At 42.1% G+C, this 18,048-nt stretch overlaps 1 protein-coding gene across 2 annotated transcripts in view; it reads right to left on the minus strand.

Moving 5' to 3' along the window:
* Window positions 1–8,080: 8,080 nt before the first annotated feature.
* Window positions 8,081–18,048, minus strand: part of LOC149317372 (armadillo repeat-containing protein 1) — a 29,419-nt gene continuing 19,451 nt past the window's right edge. For both annotated transcript variants that reach the window (XM_089517378.1, XM_089517377.1), the window contains exons 4-7: window positions 17,241–17,430; window positions 11,895–12,011; window positions 11,732–11,806; window positions 8,081–10,426 (exon numbers count right to left, since the gene is read on the minus strand). In XM_089517378.1, the coding sequence (XP_089373504.1) occupies window positions 10,235–10,426; window positions 11,732–11,806; window positions 11,895–12,011; window positions 17,241–17,430 (574 nt within the window). In that variant the 3' untranslated portion in view covers window positions 8,081–10,234. The remainder of the gene's footprint in view (window positions 10,427–11,731; window positions 11,807–11,894; window positions 12,012–17,240; window positions 17,431–18,048) is intronic.

Raw genomic sequence — 18,048 nt, forward strand, 5'->3', positions numbered from 1 at the left:
GAGGTCGGAGGCCCTGAGCCACGCGTGGCGCCGAAGAGCCATGGCAGCTGACATGGACCTCCCGGAGCAGTCCGCCATGTTCCTGGAAGTGGTGATTAGCCAGCTTCCGATGGAGTGCGCCTCGTCTCTGATCTCCACCAGCTGCCTCTGGATGTCATCTGGGACGTCCGGAACCATGGGAGAGATCCGTTCCATGAGGGTTTGAATGTAGGCCCCCATGCAGGCGGTGTAGTTGGCGGCCTTGACCCCAAGAGCCGAAGCCGAATAAGCCTTTTTGCCAGTCCATCGATCTTCTTTGCCTCTTTGTCGACAGGGGAAGTAGCCTGCTTCGGAACGAAGCTGTGCTGGGCCCCCTCCACAATGGCCGAGTTTGGTCTGGGGTGTTCTGCCAACCAGGAGCAACTCGCCGGGGCGACCCTATAGAGGGATTGGACCTTGCGGGAGGGTGCCGATAGGGCGGCCGGAGCATCCCAGGACCTTTTTACGATGGTCTGGAGAGAGGGGAGGAGAGGAAGGCATGGCGGAGTGGGGACCCGTCCATGCACCCTACGCTCGACCGGGTCCTCTGCGTCGTCCTCCGCAGCTGCGAGCTCGATGTTGAGGGCCCGTGACATCCTGACCACGTGCTCTGTGAAGGCCCTGACGTCGTCCGACGGCGAAGACGGCCCTGGGTTGTGCATCCTCTGAGGGGAGGCCGAACCCGAGAGGACATCCTCGTCCGAGGGTGCCTCCGAAGGTGGCAGCGGTTCGTCCTCAGAATCCAGGTCGGAGGAGAGGGGGTCCATCACCCTGACCTGGGATCTCGGGCGGACGAAGTCCACTGATGATCGGGAGCGTCTGCGGGTTGAGGACGGCGACCTGTCACGAGTACGGAGTGGAGACGGCGACCTCTCGCGTCTACGGGGCGGCGATGATGACCTCTCGTAGACCGACACGGTGGGAACCGATCTGGCCGGGTCGGCTCGGTCTACGGGGTGGGGGTTCAGTCTGGTGAACTCCCTCAGGGCTCTGCCCTCCGGCACCGACATGTAGTAGCGGCGCGACTGCACGTCGTAGAAGAGGTCCGGGATCCCCTGTATGTGGGCCGAGTGACCTTCATCATCGGTCGCCGGATGGGAAGGAGACCGATGATCAGGAGAGCGAGGGGCGTCATCCGTCCCGTGGATGAAGTCCAAGGCCGGGGGAGGCAGGGATGTAACTGGGGTCCCCTGGTCTACCGGCGTCGGCTCCTGGTATGGAGCTGGCAAGGCGGAGGCGCGGGCCTGTCTGGAGTGGGAGCGCTCCTTGTCCTTTGCCCTCAGCGGGTCGGTGGTGGGCCGGTCCTTGGAGGGCTTGGCCTTCTTAGGGGCCGGATCACGGTCAGCCTTGTCATGGTGCCTCTTCTTCCCAGGCTTGGGAGTCTCCTCCGATGGGAAGAAAGGGTTGTCCGGGAGGTCCAGGAGGACAGCAGTCGGTGTCGATGACGAAGGCCTCGGGGACCTTGTTCCTTGCACCGGTTCGGTATGGTCGCTAGGCATCGCATGCCGTGATCCCTTGGATGCCTTGGAGGACAAAGGCGAGGCGAGATGGACCTCCGGTTTGGGAGCCTCCTTGGAACGGGGGTACTCCGATCCCTCCTTTGGCTTGGAGGCCCGTTCGGTACCCTCAGTCCCCGATGGCTTATGGGGGCGCTTGGAGGGTTTGTCGGTGGCACTGGGCGGTTTGGAGCCACGGGCCACATCGGAGGTGGTGGAAGGAGTCCCGGCCGGGACGCACACCACGCTGGGGACGGCGGCTCTCCCCGATCCCACGCTGGAGACACTTGCCCGAGAAGATGAAGCGGGGGGTGGCAGAGGCGGGACAGAAGAAGACCGCGGACCCCTTTCTTGCAATTTCCCCAGGGCAATCGCCGAAGTAAGCCGGGACTCACGGTTTTTCCGGGCCTGGGAAGAGAGGGATCTGCAGAGTGCGCAGGCCTTGGGATCGTGGCTTGGACCAAGGCAAAGCAAGCAGGTGGAGTGCGGGTCCTGAACGGGCATCTTGCCCTTGCAAATGTCGCACTTCTTGAAAGCCGCAGGCATTTCAAAGTCGCCAAGTCGATGGGAGATCCGAAAACGAAGTCAACAGTCCGAAGGTCCGAAGTTACCAGGAGGAGACAAAGAATGGTCAAAACGAAAGTGATTCCAAGCAAGCAAAGCAAGCGAAGGTTCCTCTGAAGCAGCTAGCGCGGCGGAAAAAAGGAACTGGGGAAAAGAGCGGGAAGGCAGGGGCCTTATAACGGGTGGGCGGAGTTACCGCCAAAAAGTTTCAATATGTTGCAGAGTAAAACTCTGCCCAGTGATTCCAGTAGGTTCCGAGCAGCACTGCGCAGGCGCAGTGAAACCCATTTGTATGATTCGCAGAGACCACGAAGAAGAACTATAATTCTTCAAAGAATCAAACCTAAGTATAATTCAAAAACTTATTATGTATGCCACAGATATTGAAATTTAAACAATAACTCTATGCTGCCATCTAGTGTAGAGTCTGGAAAACAACAGGGATGAGATTTTCAGATTATTTAAAAAGAATACACAAAAAGTGACTTTTTGAATTAAAAGATGCTTAACAGAATTCCCTCCTTTCCTGTGTGCAAAATGTATTTTGAGGAGAGGTATGAAAACTCTGCCTAGGTTATAGCGGGTTGTGATCTAACCGAAAAGAATGTGATCTGCACATTCACTAAATGGATGCATTTTTAGTTACCCAGTGGGTGATCTGGGAAAAGTCACACTCCTTCAGTTAAAGCGGATGACAATGGCAAAGAAACTTGCTAAGAAAACCCCTTTATAGGTTCACCATAAGACAGGTCACCATAAATCAGAAATGTCCTGAGGGTACGCAACAAGAAAAAATAATTAAAATGATATCCATTTAAAATAGTAATGCTATAGCTCTGCACTCAAAACCAAAGAAAAACCTTTGTGTAAAAATAATCTCACACAATTTGAATATCATTTAGGTTTCAAGTTCATTCCTGCAAAGCAATATAAGAATTCAGACGAATCATGCAATGCAGAAAGATGCCAGCCACAGATGCTGGCGAAACATCAGGAATAAACTCTTCTAGAACATGGCCACAGAGCCTGAAAAACCCACAAAAAACTATGGATGCCGGCCATGAAAGCCTTCAACTGCACAAAGTTTTAGATGCTTGCATCTAAGTACCTTTTGCCATGCAGATAGTGGCTTAGTGCCTGGATGCTGTAATGGGTTCGAAGATATCCAATAAACACAAATGTAATACCAATAAAGTGGAGACTCTTTGGACTGGTAGATCTCAGGGTCCAGGAACTGGGTAAGCTCTCTATGAAAGACAGTGTGACTTGGGAATACTCCTAGACTCATCTCTAGATGCCCAAGTAGATCTAATGACTTGGAGTCTACTGGCTTGCTATCAACGGCATGCTCTAGATAACCTAATAACAAGCTACCCTTCCCAGAATTCCATAGTATTGAGCCATACCCGTTAAAGTGGTGTCAAACTGGATTATTTCTCCAATGCAGATGCAGTGTGTGGGAGGGGAATACTGCCAGCTGAGTGTGCTTTGTTTCCAGTGCCTTGCTTCTAAGGGAGGGAAGGAGAAGGCCCAGAGTCCAAGCACTCTGGTAGCGGGGACTTGGAAAATCACTTGATTCATGGTACAACCAGCTGTCCAAGTCACACTCCCCAGAATCCCTTGGCTCCAAGGACAGACAAACGGAGACATACCTGTGAGACATACCACTGGGGAAACAGGCAGTTTGGAGCCCACAGGCCTCCCCTCGCATTGTCACCTTTCCCTCCTCCCTGTGCAACCTTGGAAGAAGTGCAACTGTTCCTGTAACATTATTTTATGTGAGCTGTGTAGATTCCAGTCAATTTGTTCTAATATATTATTATTATTAAGCTTTATTTATATAGCACTGTAAATTTACACAGCACTGTACATACAATCTTTTAATTAGATGGTTCCCTGCCTTCAGGCTTACAATCTAAGAAGACATGACACAAAAGGGGAAGGGAGTGGAGGATGGAGCCAGATGCTTTCTGGGAAGGGCTCAGTTCCTTTGGGGAGGCCTGATGGGATTGGCCTACATTACATAGTATGATTACATACTATGCATTTTAATCTTCCTTTGGGAATCAGACTAAACACCTATAGATGTTACCTGGGAATTGTTGTTGTTGTATGCCTGTTTTCGACATATGGCAACCCTAAGGCAAACCTATCATGGGGTTTTCTTAGGTCCACTGAGTCTAACGGGGGTGCCCTTGCTTTACTTGCATGTACACATAGAAAGTAGTTGTAATTCCTCAAGGCCAATTTGTTGTTATGTGGTTTCAAGTTGTTCCTGACCTATGGCAACCCTATTACTGTTTTCTCATTCCAAACTGATTGCTCCCCCTGCTGGGCATTCCTGCAAACTCCGTATCTGTCTATCGGAGCAAATGGAAGGAGCAACCCACAATGGGATATTTCCTCTCATCTGCTGGAAAATGCACACAGCAAGCTGGATCCATCTTTCTGGAATGCTTCAGTTGTGTTTCTAGATCAGAAACAGGCCCTCCAAATAATACCTAGACAGCATCTTTGCCATAGCTGTCTCTATAATCTGAAATGGAGCTTTTCTCAGTGGTCCATCCAAGATCAGAATAATGTATGGGGCTCCCATAGCCCAGAAAAAATAAGAAATGATGAATGAAACAGTCAGAAGAGATCAGCCTACAAATGCCAATGGCATGGGAGGATAATAAAGTAGAAGCAAACTTAAGGTGGTATAAAGTACCTGAGGCGACGCTGTATTATTTAGGATTATGGAAGACAACTATATTTTTGAAAACTTTTAGAATTACATTCTTCAATACAATGGCCTCACTGGATAGGAAGTTAGGAGACTGATGATCCCAGAAGTTATTTTATTAAACTCCAGCAGGAACCTGCAGACCTTATACCTTTTCCTCAGATAGACAAGAAGCAGGCAGATGAGAGGTCCCTTCATCTATCATCCAAACTGGTATAGTCCACTCTCACCACCTCATTCCACTACTTATGTAGCCCATTATACAATTGCTTCACTATCCAAGGCTGCACTAATCCTTGACAGGAATCATTACAAAAGTTGCTCAGAGAATGTAACCTGGGAAGCAGCTTCACTGCCTTTTGTAAAAAGAAGATGAGAGAATGGGACAGGATGGGACGGGGGGATTATGTTTTCAAAATGGTTCTGTGCTTAAGAGAATTTTGCATGTTATTCACAAATTCCAAAGAGGACCTGCTCATCTCCCTGGACAAAAATACAGTAAAAAAAATACAGCTATGTCTTTTAACAGCACAACAGACAACTGCACTGCAAATGCCAGTGTGTTCATAGAAAAAGATAGTGTAGCAGTTTGAGTGTTGGATTATGACTCTGAAAACTAGGGTTCAAATCCCTGTTCAGCCATGGAAACCCATTGGATGATCTCATAAAACTCACACTCTCTCAGCCTCAGTGGTACGCAAAGGCAAGCGCCTAAACAAATCTTGCCAAGAAAAATCCAGGATAAGGACATCTTAGGGTTACCATAAATCAGACGCAACTTGCAGACACACAACAACACTCAATTGACATTCTATTTCTAATAAAGGAAAATGCCAGGTTATAAACATGCATGAATATGACACCTGCCTGCTGGAATTATATCTATATCCATGAGGACTTGTTGTTGTTACCAAGTTGGGATGAGGCATAATCACCATTTTAGCTCAATAAATGAACCATGGAAGATGTAAACCTACATTCCAGGGCTTAACTCCAATTATACTCAGAATAAAAGATTCTAATTTCAATTTCACAGACACTAGATACATTTTTTAAATTATCTGTCACCTTCTATGCATTTGTTTTAGTTTTTTATTGTCTCTTTTTCCTCTAAATCAAGGGTTCCCAACCTTTTTAACTTACTGAGCCCTTATTTCTATGGCAGAGCCCTTAAGAGGCCTACCCTATGTCTTACAAGTTAAAGGTGTTTAGGAGTATATATAAGAATATATTCTTATTCTTTAATTCAATTTTTATTTCTTTCATTTTCCTGAAGCAGCCGCGGAGCACCTGGGAAGTGTATGCAGAGCCTCAGAGCATAGGTTGGGAACCCTTGCTCTAAATAATCTCAAGACAATATACATGGTTCTCCCTACCCACTTCACCTGTGAGGTATGTTGACTAGATATCAACCCTGAGAAGTAGGCACTCAACCAATTATAAATTACTTTCTCTCCTGGTTACCATCATTCTTATGAATAATGAGAGCCACTTCTATTTTCCAGTACTAAAAATTAAACTAATCACCCCTGTTAAAAAAGCAAATATCAATCAGTACAGTTACAAACAGCAGTATACAACAGCACACCTTTATCTGTGCATACAAAGAAAGGTGAATTTTTTTCTTCAACTCAGATGACAAGGCAAATAATTCATTCAGCAGTGTATAATAAAATTCCTCCTCTGGAGGCTTTAGAGTGTGTGTGTGTGTGTGTGTGTGTGTGTGTGTGTGTGTGTAACAAGAAAACACCAATATAAACTCAATTATATAATACTAACAAAGCACATAGCACTATCAAATACAAGAAAAAAACATTTGCCCCCAAGGAGTTTCCAAGAGGGACAAAACTAAACACACCATTAAATATGTTTTAGGATTTAATGTGGACAGAGTCTAAAAATGCAAATAGCACCTAATAATTATTGAATTCACATTCTGTAGGAAGGAAGAGTTTAATTCTATTTAATTTTACTACAACTCAAGTTAAAAGCATCCTCTTAAATCTGTTTGCATTGCAAGGCACCTCACTTTGGTGAAATACAGCATAATAAGAGAGAGGAGATACTCATAGTAGCAAAGATCAGATTACTAGAGTGTGAAAGTGGGGGGCTGCTAAAAGGAGCAAGAGGAAAGGCCATATTCCTGTAATTTTTGAAATCAGGGAGAGGACTTCTTTGAAGATGCCAGCCACAGATGCTGGCGAAATGTCAGGAAGAAACTCTTCTAGAACATGGCTACATAGCCCGAAAAACCCACAAAAAAACTAGGGATAGGAACTGTTCAGCCCTCCAGTTAGTGAATCATAACTCCCAGAATTCCTAACGACTGGTTATGTTAGTGTGAGGTGCTGGAAGCTGCAGTTCAACAGCCGGAGGACTAAATAATTCCTACCACTGTTGTAAAGGGACATGTATCATGAGTTGGAAACAGACTAACCATGGGAGCAAGGAAGTGAGGAAGTCAAAGATAAAAAACCAAGGCTTCATGCCTATCCAACAGGGTGGTTGGTAATGATATAACAGGTAAGAGTAGAAAAAACAACAGAAGCTTTGGAAAAACAATTGAGTCCCTGCATACCAAGCATCTAGAAATTTACAAAACCATATAAGCATCTTGTTTTAGCAACTTACTAGAGCAGACTGGGAATGTAAGAGCAGAGAGAATCTGATGCCAACCATGGCACCTAATTAGAACAGTAGGGCAAGGAGGCAATACCCTAGCACCATGTGGTAGTAGTGTGGGCCCTTTGTATCCACTGGAGTTTGGTTCCAGGACCCCCCATGGATATCAAAATTCATGGATGCTCAAGTCCCATGATATACAATGGTGTCGTAAAATGATTTCCTTTACATAAAATGGCAAAATCCAGGTTTGTTTTTTGGAATTTATATATTTTGGAATAGCTTCAAGCCATGGATGATTGAGTCTGTGGATATGGAAGGCCAACTGTATCAGCAAAACTGAATCAAAGCTCATCTACCACACACTATAATCTACAGCCTCAGTTTCTGTTAACAAGCAGTATATTTTGAATGTAGGGTCTGTGGTCATGGCAGCTTGGATTCTGCTTCCATAGAAAACAAAAGTCCCTTGCAGTTTTGCAAGGGACCAGATTTCAGTATACACATCTGCCCCCTGGTGCAACTGCAGCTGTGAAAATTCTTGCTCTCCCAGTTATAACCAGGACACCATGCTGATCTTTATGCATTCCGAAAGCAACAAGCTCATGCGTAGGAGACCAATACCCTGCAAATATCCTTAGAAGACCAGAAGAGTGATGGTTCATTATATTTCACTTTTATTTTACAGTATTTGAAAAGCTCTTTTACAGACACTTCAAATGAGAGAGCTGCAATACTGACCAAAAAAGCATACCTACAAATTGAATACATGAGTTTTTAATATCTACTTTGTACTGAACCATTAATATCCAAAGGGGTATGTCATGTAGTGCAGTGAGTGTGCGGCAATGCAAAATACACACAGAGAGAAAGAGACAGAGATGTTAAAAGTAAACATTGTGTCCATGGCTATCTAACAGGGGCTTTGCAAACACGTCTGGTATTGTAACATTCTAGACAGCAATATGCTTAGTAATACATATTTAATACAATACATGCCTTAGAAAGCTTGTATTCTGTGCGTGTAAACTTCAAAACAAAAACCCTAGATACAGTATTAAAAAAAAGAGGGGAAAACAAATCTGAAAGTAAATTCTGTTATTTCAAATGGACACTGAATTTAAGTGAACTTTGACTAATTACTGGTATTTTACATTCCTCTCTCCTTTGCATGTTGTTTTCATTACACTGACAATTACTTGATGCTACTTAATTGCTGTTGTGCAAGTCACAAGAGATAAGACTATCAAAAGGGCAAAGCTGTGCCTCAAAACATTTAACTCACTGATGTAGTCAATATCTGTATGGATTGAGTCACAAAATGGAAGATAGTAGACTCACTATTAGAGTTGTTCTAACATATCAAGAAAAATCTCAGCCTAGATTTCAGTCACTTAAATTGCTCTGTCTAATATTTATTTATTTACCTACTGAAATTTCACCTGTATTAAACTTTCTGGCAACTAAGCAGAAACAAGATGCAGTGATCCAGGCACCTATTAACATTTACTATGTCTGCATCACCATGAGATGAAACCAACTATGCAGCTATGGGTTGGTCTGTTGGTTGTCTAGACCAGGTTAGTGCACTTTTGTGGATTGCTTCCTCTTTTGTAGGTTGCCAACGCTACCCTGGGGACATCAGGCACATTCCTGCACTATTCCCAGCTCCACAACCAGCTTTCACACGGTTCCACATCTCATGCCACCTGCCACAGTACAAGGAGGTGGAATATAAAAGCACTCTGTCAAAGGCAACAAGGAAAATAGTCAAATTTCCACCAAGCCATCAATGTTTGACATGTAGGGCAGTGGCACTATGGCATATTCAGCATTTTAGTCCCCAACACACACACACACACACACACACACACACACACACACACACAATGTTTTTTTCAGTACTCATCATTGACTGAAAATAATTTTTAAACAAGGCCATCACCACACTTTCTACCACAGACAAAATCTGCAACAAGGTATCACTGGCACAGATTGCAAATTCTGACACCAGAGCTCCTAAACCAAGCTAAATTTCCAACAGCTATTTCTGATCATATTTAAAGAATCATGGCCATCCTTAATAAGCATTTTCTTACAGTCAGTTATTTACTGTAAAATATATGCAAATATATTTTTCATCTTAATTTCTTATTACTAAAGTTCAGACTGAGAGTGGCAATAGGCTGTCAATTAAGGGGTGAAGACTCCAAGACACTAAGGACGTATTAACCTCATTGGACGTATTCCCTTGCAAAGCAACAAGTGGAATATAGACACACTGGCTCTGAACAAAGTTGGGGTGAAAAACCCAAATGAAATGGCAAAGAAATCAGGATATTCCCTCTAGAGCAACCATCCAGAGGAAAAATATAATCTGAAATAAGGCAAGTTGAAGAAAAAAAGGCATTTAAACCCATGCAAAACTCAAACTAATTATTTCCTGGCACAGATGTCCTGAGATTTATGCTGAATGGGCTCTATGTGTAGTTATCATTAATTTTAACTTAAAGCTTTATACACTCAAAAATGTTTGGTTGATCATGGACCCATATTAAAAAAGGAGGCAATAAAATATATAAGAGCAGGGGTAGGGGCAAGAAAAAGAACAAACCTTGATTTGAGGCCTCCATCCTTCTGACTGGCCCAAAAGGCCAAATGTCCAATAAAATGTAAAACACAGCATATGTTTTGTGTAGTCTAAAAATCTGTTGTGATAACTTATTGCAAATTGCACTTGGCAGTTCACCACACCAATGGAAAACTGGCCCCCTGTTGGTTCACACAGTCTTTTAGCCTTGATTTGCAGTCACCAATAAAAAGACCTAGAAAGAAAGTTTGCAGCTGTGCTCAGCCAGCTGGCTGCACCTTCTGGATGCGACCCAACACGGGACACTGCTTTGTCTTGCTCTTTGGAAGGGCTTTCGTCTTCTGGCAGATACTCAGGGAGGTCAGTGTTCTGTTCCACTTCTACCAGCGTATCTTGGAATGGAACCAGCATCTGTTTATAGGAATATGGGACACCCATTTATTAGAAGAAAGGACATTTTATAAAGAGATTTTCAAAATTTAGCCTTGCTACTGAGCTAACATTACCACAAGTGCTGTTTAAGACACTATCCAAACCTATTAAGAATTTTAACAGTCACAAAAGCCCAGGTTGTTTAGAGTGATGCATGAGATAATACAACCTTCTAGATTCATTTAAAAAGACACACTCAATTCCTCCAATCAAGTAGAATAAGATACACCATTTTACAAGATTTCGCCTTTTATATTAAGCAGAAACTTTAGGGAAACTGTCCTACTAAACAGGTACCTGAGACATTTGTGCCGAATCCCCTCAGCTTCAACATCATAAGAATAGCTAAAGGCCTAAACAGCCCAGCATTCTGTTCCCTAACCTATTCCTGTCTGGCAGCTTTAAAAAGGAATTAGATAAATTCATAGAGGTTAATCTATCAATGTTTATTAGTCAGGATAGTCCTCTATCTCCTCCAGTATCAGAGACAGTATGCTTATGTATATCTTTTGCTGAGAAATGCAAGACAACCAAATGTTCACATGTTCTGCTGTTTAGGCCTTCCATGGGCAACTGTTCCATGGGCACAGAATGCTTGACTAGATAGAGGGGTCTGTGGTATGATCCAGCATGACCTTTCTTATGTTCCTTACCTATACTGTATGAAGTTTGGGATAGAAATCTCACAGAGACTTATGTAACTTCTTAGACAGTTTCACCCAAGTTTCCGCTTAAAACAGTTAGTGCAAACTCTCTTAAAAACAGAATACTAGGTAATGTTTTCAAAATACTGTACTGCATTATGTTTTATGTAAGTTACTATCTGGAACCACAACTGTATATTGCTAAATCTGTGCCAGATCTTTAACTTCTACCAGGCTTTACATAAAAAGTTAGCATGAGGAGTTCAACATAAGCATAAATTCTCTGTTCTCTTATTTAAGTAAAAGAAGTGCCCCATACACTGCTTCCCACATTATGCAGCTATTCTATGCCCTGAGTCAAAACAAACATTAGAGTAGTGATGGAGAAGCCAGAATCAGGAAAGCAATTCAACATCACCACACAAAGCTAACAGTCAGATACTGGGCATTGTAGTTTAACAGTACTGGGATGATAAGATTCCCCAGCCCTAAATTAGAAGATCCTCTCTCTTCACGGGACTCCATTACCTGTAGGAATTGGGTTACCGATGGAATCAATAAATGGATTGTTTTTATTTTTTTTTAAATGCCAATACTACTAAGACCATGCTTTTTAAGTTCTGACAGATTCTTCTCTCACCTCTTCTCCACTTTCACCTTTTACAACTTGCTGGGCTTTCATAACTTTGGTAGATGCTATTGCTGTTGCCAGTGCCTAACACAAAGAACAGAGATTAAAAGTAGGTTAACAGAGCTCTGCCTAATACCAAAGACTATGACAGCAAGCTACACCTGGTGCTTACCTCTGCTTTCAAATCTGATCTGATTCTGACTACACATCTTTGAACAGCCATCTGAAACGTGAAACTGATGACCCCCTTGATTTTCAACAAGGCCTCTTCACACAAGTTTCTCCGAGACTAAAATGTAAAAAATATGGATTATGTACAACAACTAAGTAAATAACCTTAGATATGAAAGACACATGTACATGAAAAATTTCCCCCTGTAAGACAACACTACTGCAAACAAAATGAAATGCAATGATCTACTTTACAAGAAGTGGAAGAGGAAGTATTGCTCTAAATTTAGCCATGAAGAATTTAAAAATAACATTTCTGCTTACATTCTGAAGATCAACCAGGATGGAATCAACTGTGAATAATGAAGGGAAAGTGCTGAAAAGCAAAGAAAGCTTTTCTCCGTATGATCAGCTAAACAGTCCCCTGTGGTTAAGTTCTGACTGACTGAAATGCTCATTGATGAGCAGTTAGTGTTTAAGTTGCTATTTATCAGACACCTTGTATCCATACTGACTGAATGCATCAAAGCAGCTGTTGTATCCTTCAGCTATCTCATCTGTGGCAGCTCATGGACATCACTGCACTGCACAAACTGAACTCTGATTCCAAAGGAAAATGTCTGCTCACAAACACACAAGCAAATGTTATCTTTAAAGCAAGTGACAGTGCCTACTGTGCAACAACACTACATTGAACTGTGCTGGTTGCACCTGCTCTGAGTTATCCCAGCATGCTTTAATGCATTCACGACACTGCAAGACAATAAAGCAGTACATTGTCTTGGAGAGCTAGCACAAGCATTTATTTGATTTATATCAAAACCTTTCTCCTAGAGCGGGGTCTCAAAGTGGCTTGCCACAAGATTAAATCAGATGCAGAGAAATATACAGAGAATTTATTTTTAAAAAGTTATAATGCTAAAATACAATGAAGTGAAAGGCATTTTAAAAGCACTTTGATAAAGAAAGTAGAACTTTCAGCAGTTAAAAAACTCCTTCCTCAGAAACCAATCAAATACGAAAACCCCATAGGAACTAAACAGTCTTTATCTTCCAGAAGGAGGACAACTGGGAAGTGTCAGTTTGCTCCCGGCAGGGGAATCTCAGGATCATTCAGAAAGTCAATCCAACCATCCCACCCTCCTGCCTCAGAGGGTAATGGGACCAAAATAAGAATCTCCCTCAAATATCTTAGGAGCCCAAGCAGACTTCTATTTCAGAATAAATACTTTAGGTAGGCCATATCTCAGGATGGGAAACTATGCTGGGGACAGGGGCCACCTTTCTGACTCTGAGACAACCTGGACTGTCTCCCAAATTCCCAGACTTCTTTGATGCAGGGGGAGGGCAAAAAAGATGCTGGGGCAAGCAATAGGATGCAGCTCCAATGTCACACTTTGCCCACCCCCTATAATGTGAGAATTTCACACAGCATTCCCCATTCCCAGATTGTTGAACACTACTTCAACACAAGTCAGGCTGGCTGAGAGCTTGCTGTTTGCAGAAGCAGTAAATCCTATTGAGCTTGGAATGTAGCTGCTTGCTTGATTTGAGGTCATTCACAAGTTCTTCTCAGCTTGCACTAAATTCTGAACTCTGCCTGTGCACAAACATAAACACCCTGTCAATAATTTCAACTTAATGATCAAGAACACAGGCTGGCTCACATGCATTGGGGCAGTGTGGTTTTCTGGTACCTAAATGACCTGTATGATCCTCGTTTAGAAACTAGGACATCTAGACTACAACTATCCAAGTGAGCCATGGTTTGTTTTGAAGAAGAAACCTCTTATCTCACCATTCTTAGTTAGGGATCACCCTAACCTGAGATTTGTTCATGAAATGGGAAAATAGTTTCCTACTACATTTGAATCAGCCCAATTACTCTGTTTACAAGTAACATCCAAAATTATTTTGTATAACATGATTGAGCATCAGTGTCAGGCACCTCCTCTTCTGGATACACAGTTAATTGGTTAACTGCAGTTTGCTTTTACAGCCAAACTGGCTAAGCTATGAAGTGTGCAAATCATAATTTGGTGGAATTGGAAACTGCAGTTGTTTGCCATGAATAAGTGTTTACTGTGTATGTTGGGGTAGAACTCAATATCCTGGTCGGTAGCTTTCTATGACTTTAACCATACATTAAGCTATTAAATCATTAGGAAGTCTGATTACTATTTCAAGAGAGGTAACTCTCTAAACAAATCCTACTACACGTGTTTCAAAGACCTCAAGGCCTGTTACAGACAGCCAAAATAAAGCTGCTTCGAGTCACAGTGGAGGAATGGTGTTTGAATGATGCATGCGTCCTAAGAGTCCAGAAGCCACACCAAAGCTGCACTCCAGTCCTTACGGCTGGAGCATGGCTTTGGTGCGACTTCTGGACTCTTAGGACGCATGCATCATTGAAACACCATACCTCCACTGTGACTCGAAGCAGCTTTATTTTGGCTGTCTGTAACAGGCCCAAGTATTCTCAGTCTACATTGTGCATCACTTTTTTCTTCTACCATAATGCTCAGTCCGCAGATGTTTGTTTTTTTTAAATAAAAAAATGATGATGGTGATGATGATGGTTATATCCTACTGTCTTCCCAGAGCTGAAACTAAAAGCAGTGTATAAAATACTAATGTCATACTTTAATACAGTGGTTCCCAAACTTTGGTCTTCCAGATGTTTGGACTTGAGTTCCCAGAATTTCTGACTGTTGGCCAAGCTGGCTGGGGCTTCTGGGAGTGGAAGTCCAAAACACCTAGAGGACCAAAGTTTGAGAATCACTGCTTTAATAGTTTAGCTTATATAATGTTTATATCTACTTCTTCTAATAAAAAATAACTAAAGCAGCTGGTGCAGAGTAGGGAAAAAATACTATGTAATATAAGAAAACAATACATCCGTTAAAACACACACAATACTTATAATATCAAAAGCCAGTGTGATAGTAAAACTTCAGCAAGAACAGCAGCCATTAGCATTTTTAAAACAACAACAATAACAACATCTTTCTAAATATGTAAAAAAGGAGCCCGCTGAATTTACACTAGGAAGCTTTTCCATGGTCACTGCCAAGAAGACCCTGTCTCCTTTGCTTGCCTACCAGAAATCACACATAGACAGCAAAGCGAGCAAGGCTGATCAGGCAAGCTCATATAGCATCAGGCAGATTATTATGAGACAATCAGATCCTAAGTGGTTTAGGGCTTTAAGGGCCCATACCAGCACTCTATGTAAAACACTGACACAACTAAAGCCAATGAAATAGGATTGGAGATTATGTGCTCCACTTTTCAAATGCTGCACAATAATCTGGCAGGATGATAGAGAAATAATGAACTTCATGAGGAAGTTTATTGGAAGAAGCAGTGGTGGAATTTCTGCTAATGAGTTTTACGTTTTAAGACAGCCCAAATACACAAACTCAATGAAAGCATGGCAAAGATGCTGTTCAGATGTTGTTGGACTGCAAGTCATTACTCGCTACACCAGCTAAGGCTGACATGAACTGCCGTTCAGCCAAATCAAGAGGGCTGCACTTTGTCCATGACTGCCTTAAAGTGTGAATTATTTAACTTTCAAATGAAAAGACCATCAAGTGTTACCATGTAAAATGCAAAATACAGATGTTCAGCTATTACTGCACTTTGAGGGGAAACCAGTGTGGACCTACATTAGCTTACTTTGATTTTTCAGATACCTAGAATCTTAAAAAAAACAGGGAAAAGGAAAAAAACATTATTCAATTTTTTACAATTAAAAATATTGTTAAGTCTTAAGATGCTACACTTTCATGGATAAATGGAAACATTCCTCTCTATCTTAAATTGCTTAAGTGCCAACTACAGTTTGAGCACCAACACTTGGAAGTAAAAAATGATTTACAAACACTGTTTTTCATCCTCCTCTGAAGACTAAAGGAACATGTTGTCAAAGTTTGCATAAAAACTAAGATGCAAGTGTAGATGTCTTCTTCCCAGAAACCAAGATGGTGTTGAGGACAACATATGTTAAGAACCTTTTACTAGAAGTATAACCCCCTTCACATTGAAGAAGCCACAGGTCAATAAGGAAGTCCTTTAAATCAAGCATGTCTGCATTTCATACTCTAAGACTGCTTACTAGGAATGAACATCTTTACCTCAACATAATGGAGTGAAATTGCAAGAATCTGCATTAGCTCTGTTTACGAGACAGTACAAGCAACCCAAAGATTTGCTGACCTTAGAACATTTACAGTAGCAATGTGCATTTAATGTGTATTTAAACTGGCAGGCAAAAGAGAAACAGGCAGCATTTTTCTGGCTTTTAGAAAAGCTTACAAGACATTGATGGGCAAACAAATGAACTACCCAGTCAGTAAACATAATAGGCACAGGACTGCTGGAACTGATTAGACCTGGCTTAAGGAAGGCGGGAGGGAAGAAAGATAGATAGAGCAAGGAGGAAAGTTAACTCTGGAAGAAGAGAGATGTGCATATGCTCATTATTCATTAGATTAACAATCAATGACTTCATTAGAGAAGATGGGATACCATCAAATCTGGTTCTTTTAACATACTTACTTGGCAAAAATGTATGTCACTGTAGCAGTACATTAGGTCTGATCATTGAAAATGGCTACAAAACTGAAACATGCAGACCTAAGGGCACTTGTGGATAACATGTTCAAACAGTCTTACATGCTGCTTGGCAGCCATAAAAAGGCAAACATGGCCCTGGGGTGTTATCTACAAGGGAATGGAGGATAAATTTATAGAAGTTATTCTGACAATGCATAAAGACTCCACTGAGACCTCATTATCACAACGGTTGTCTGATAGCCAAAGAAATCTCAGACAACGAGAAAAGATGTCAGGAAAAGCCAGTAAGAAACGCCAACATTTCCTTAGGTCCGAACCTATAAAACAACAAATTATTCTGCATGTTTCATCATTCTGAAAAGAAAAAAATAGTGAGGAAAAATTACTCTTTCATCAGTTGGTTGAAGCTAGAAAGATACACCAATTCCAATATGGAGTTCTACTTGCTTCCACATTCAAAAGCAATCAAAATAATAAACAAACATTTTCAGTACAGGTGGAGAAATTTAATGTACTCAACCATACAGACAAATCACAAGATCTTTCCATAGTTCAGTGGAAAAAATTAAAACTATGCTTCATTAATAATTAAAAACAATTCCTACATGCTGTTTGTAAAACAGTCTTAATAAACATTACTACTTATATGACATTTAGTGTATAGGATTCTTAACATTTCAGGTGCACTTCAGAAAACAGTTGCCTCTTCCAGACCATCAATTCCCTATGTGGGTTGTAGATTAAAAAGTACATAAGAATTCCTTACCGAATCATCAAGGCCATCTATGTGTAAAACCACTGTTTTGGCACGTTTATTTGTACTTCCCAGGAAAAACTGAGCTTTCCGACGTCGAGAATTCATCTCATTCACATTGTCAATGTCAGACATGCTGGAAGACTGAAGAATATCATAGATCTCAGAAGCTAACAATTTTGTCTCCCCTGGTGTTGTGGTCCTAAGGCAAAGAAAATTGACAATTGTATTTTTATTTCCCAGTTCATTTCATTTTCCAAATATAAACCATGAAAACCTTTATGAGGCTCCCTAGGATATTAGTTCTTTCTTATATCTCCAATACAGAAATTAGGAAATAATAGTAGCAAACATCCATGCCTTCCAAGCTCCAGGCTTGCCCCTTTCAACGCCACAGCATAAGCAAATTATCACTGGACAGTGGAACGCCCTATGCTTTGACTCCTCCTCCATGCAAAATTTCCTAGCATGTTTGGACTTGGTGCATGAGCCAGGAAGACATGGCCATACCAGTCAAAGAGCCCAGACTGATGAAGACTTAGGCCCTATACAGATGAACCCAAAATGCTGGCCTGTGGGAGGAGTTGGGGTGCAGTGTCCTGACAAAGCATGCCCTGAATTTGCCCATGATGTTGTGTGCCACTCCAGCGGCCTGACTCCAAAGGAGCACCATACAGCCACACTACCCATAGCCTTGAGAACAGTGGTTCCAAACCTTTTTAATGCCGTGACCCCTTAATACAGTTCCTCATGCTGTGGCGACCCCCAACCATGCAATTATTTTCATTGGTACATGCAAATATGTGTTTTCCGATGGTCT

Source organism: Sceloporus occidentalis, unplaced genomic scaffold, assembly GCF_023333645.1.
Source record: "Sceloporus occidentalis isolate IW3139 unplaced genomic scaffold, rSceOcc1.0.p SCAF_3, whole genome shotgun sequence".
NCBI lineage: Eukaryota > Metazoa > Chordata > Lepidosauria > Squamata > Phrynosomatidae > Sceloporus > Sceloporus occidentalis.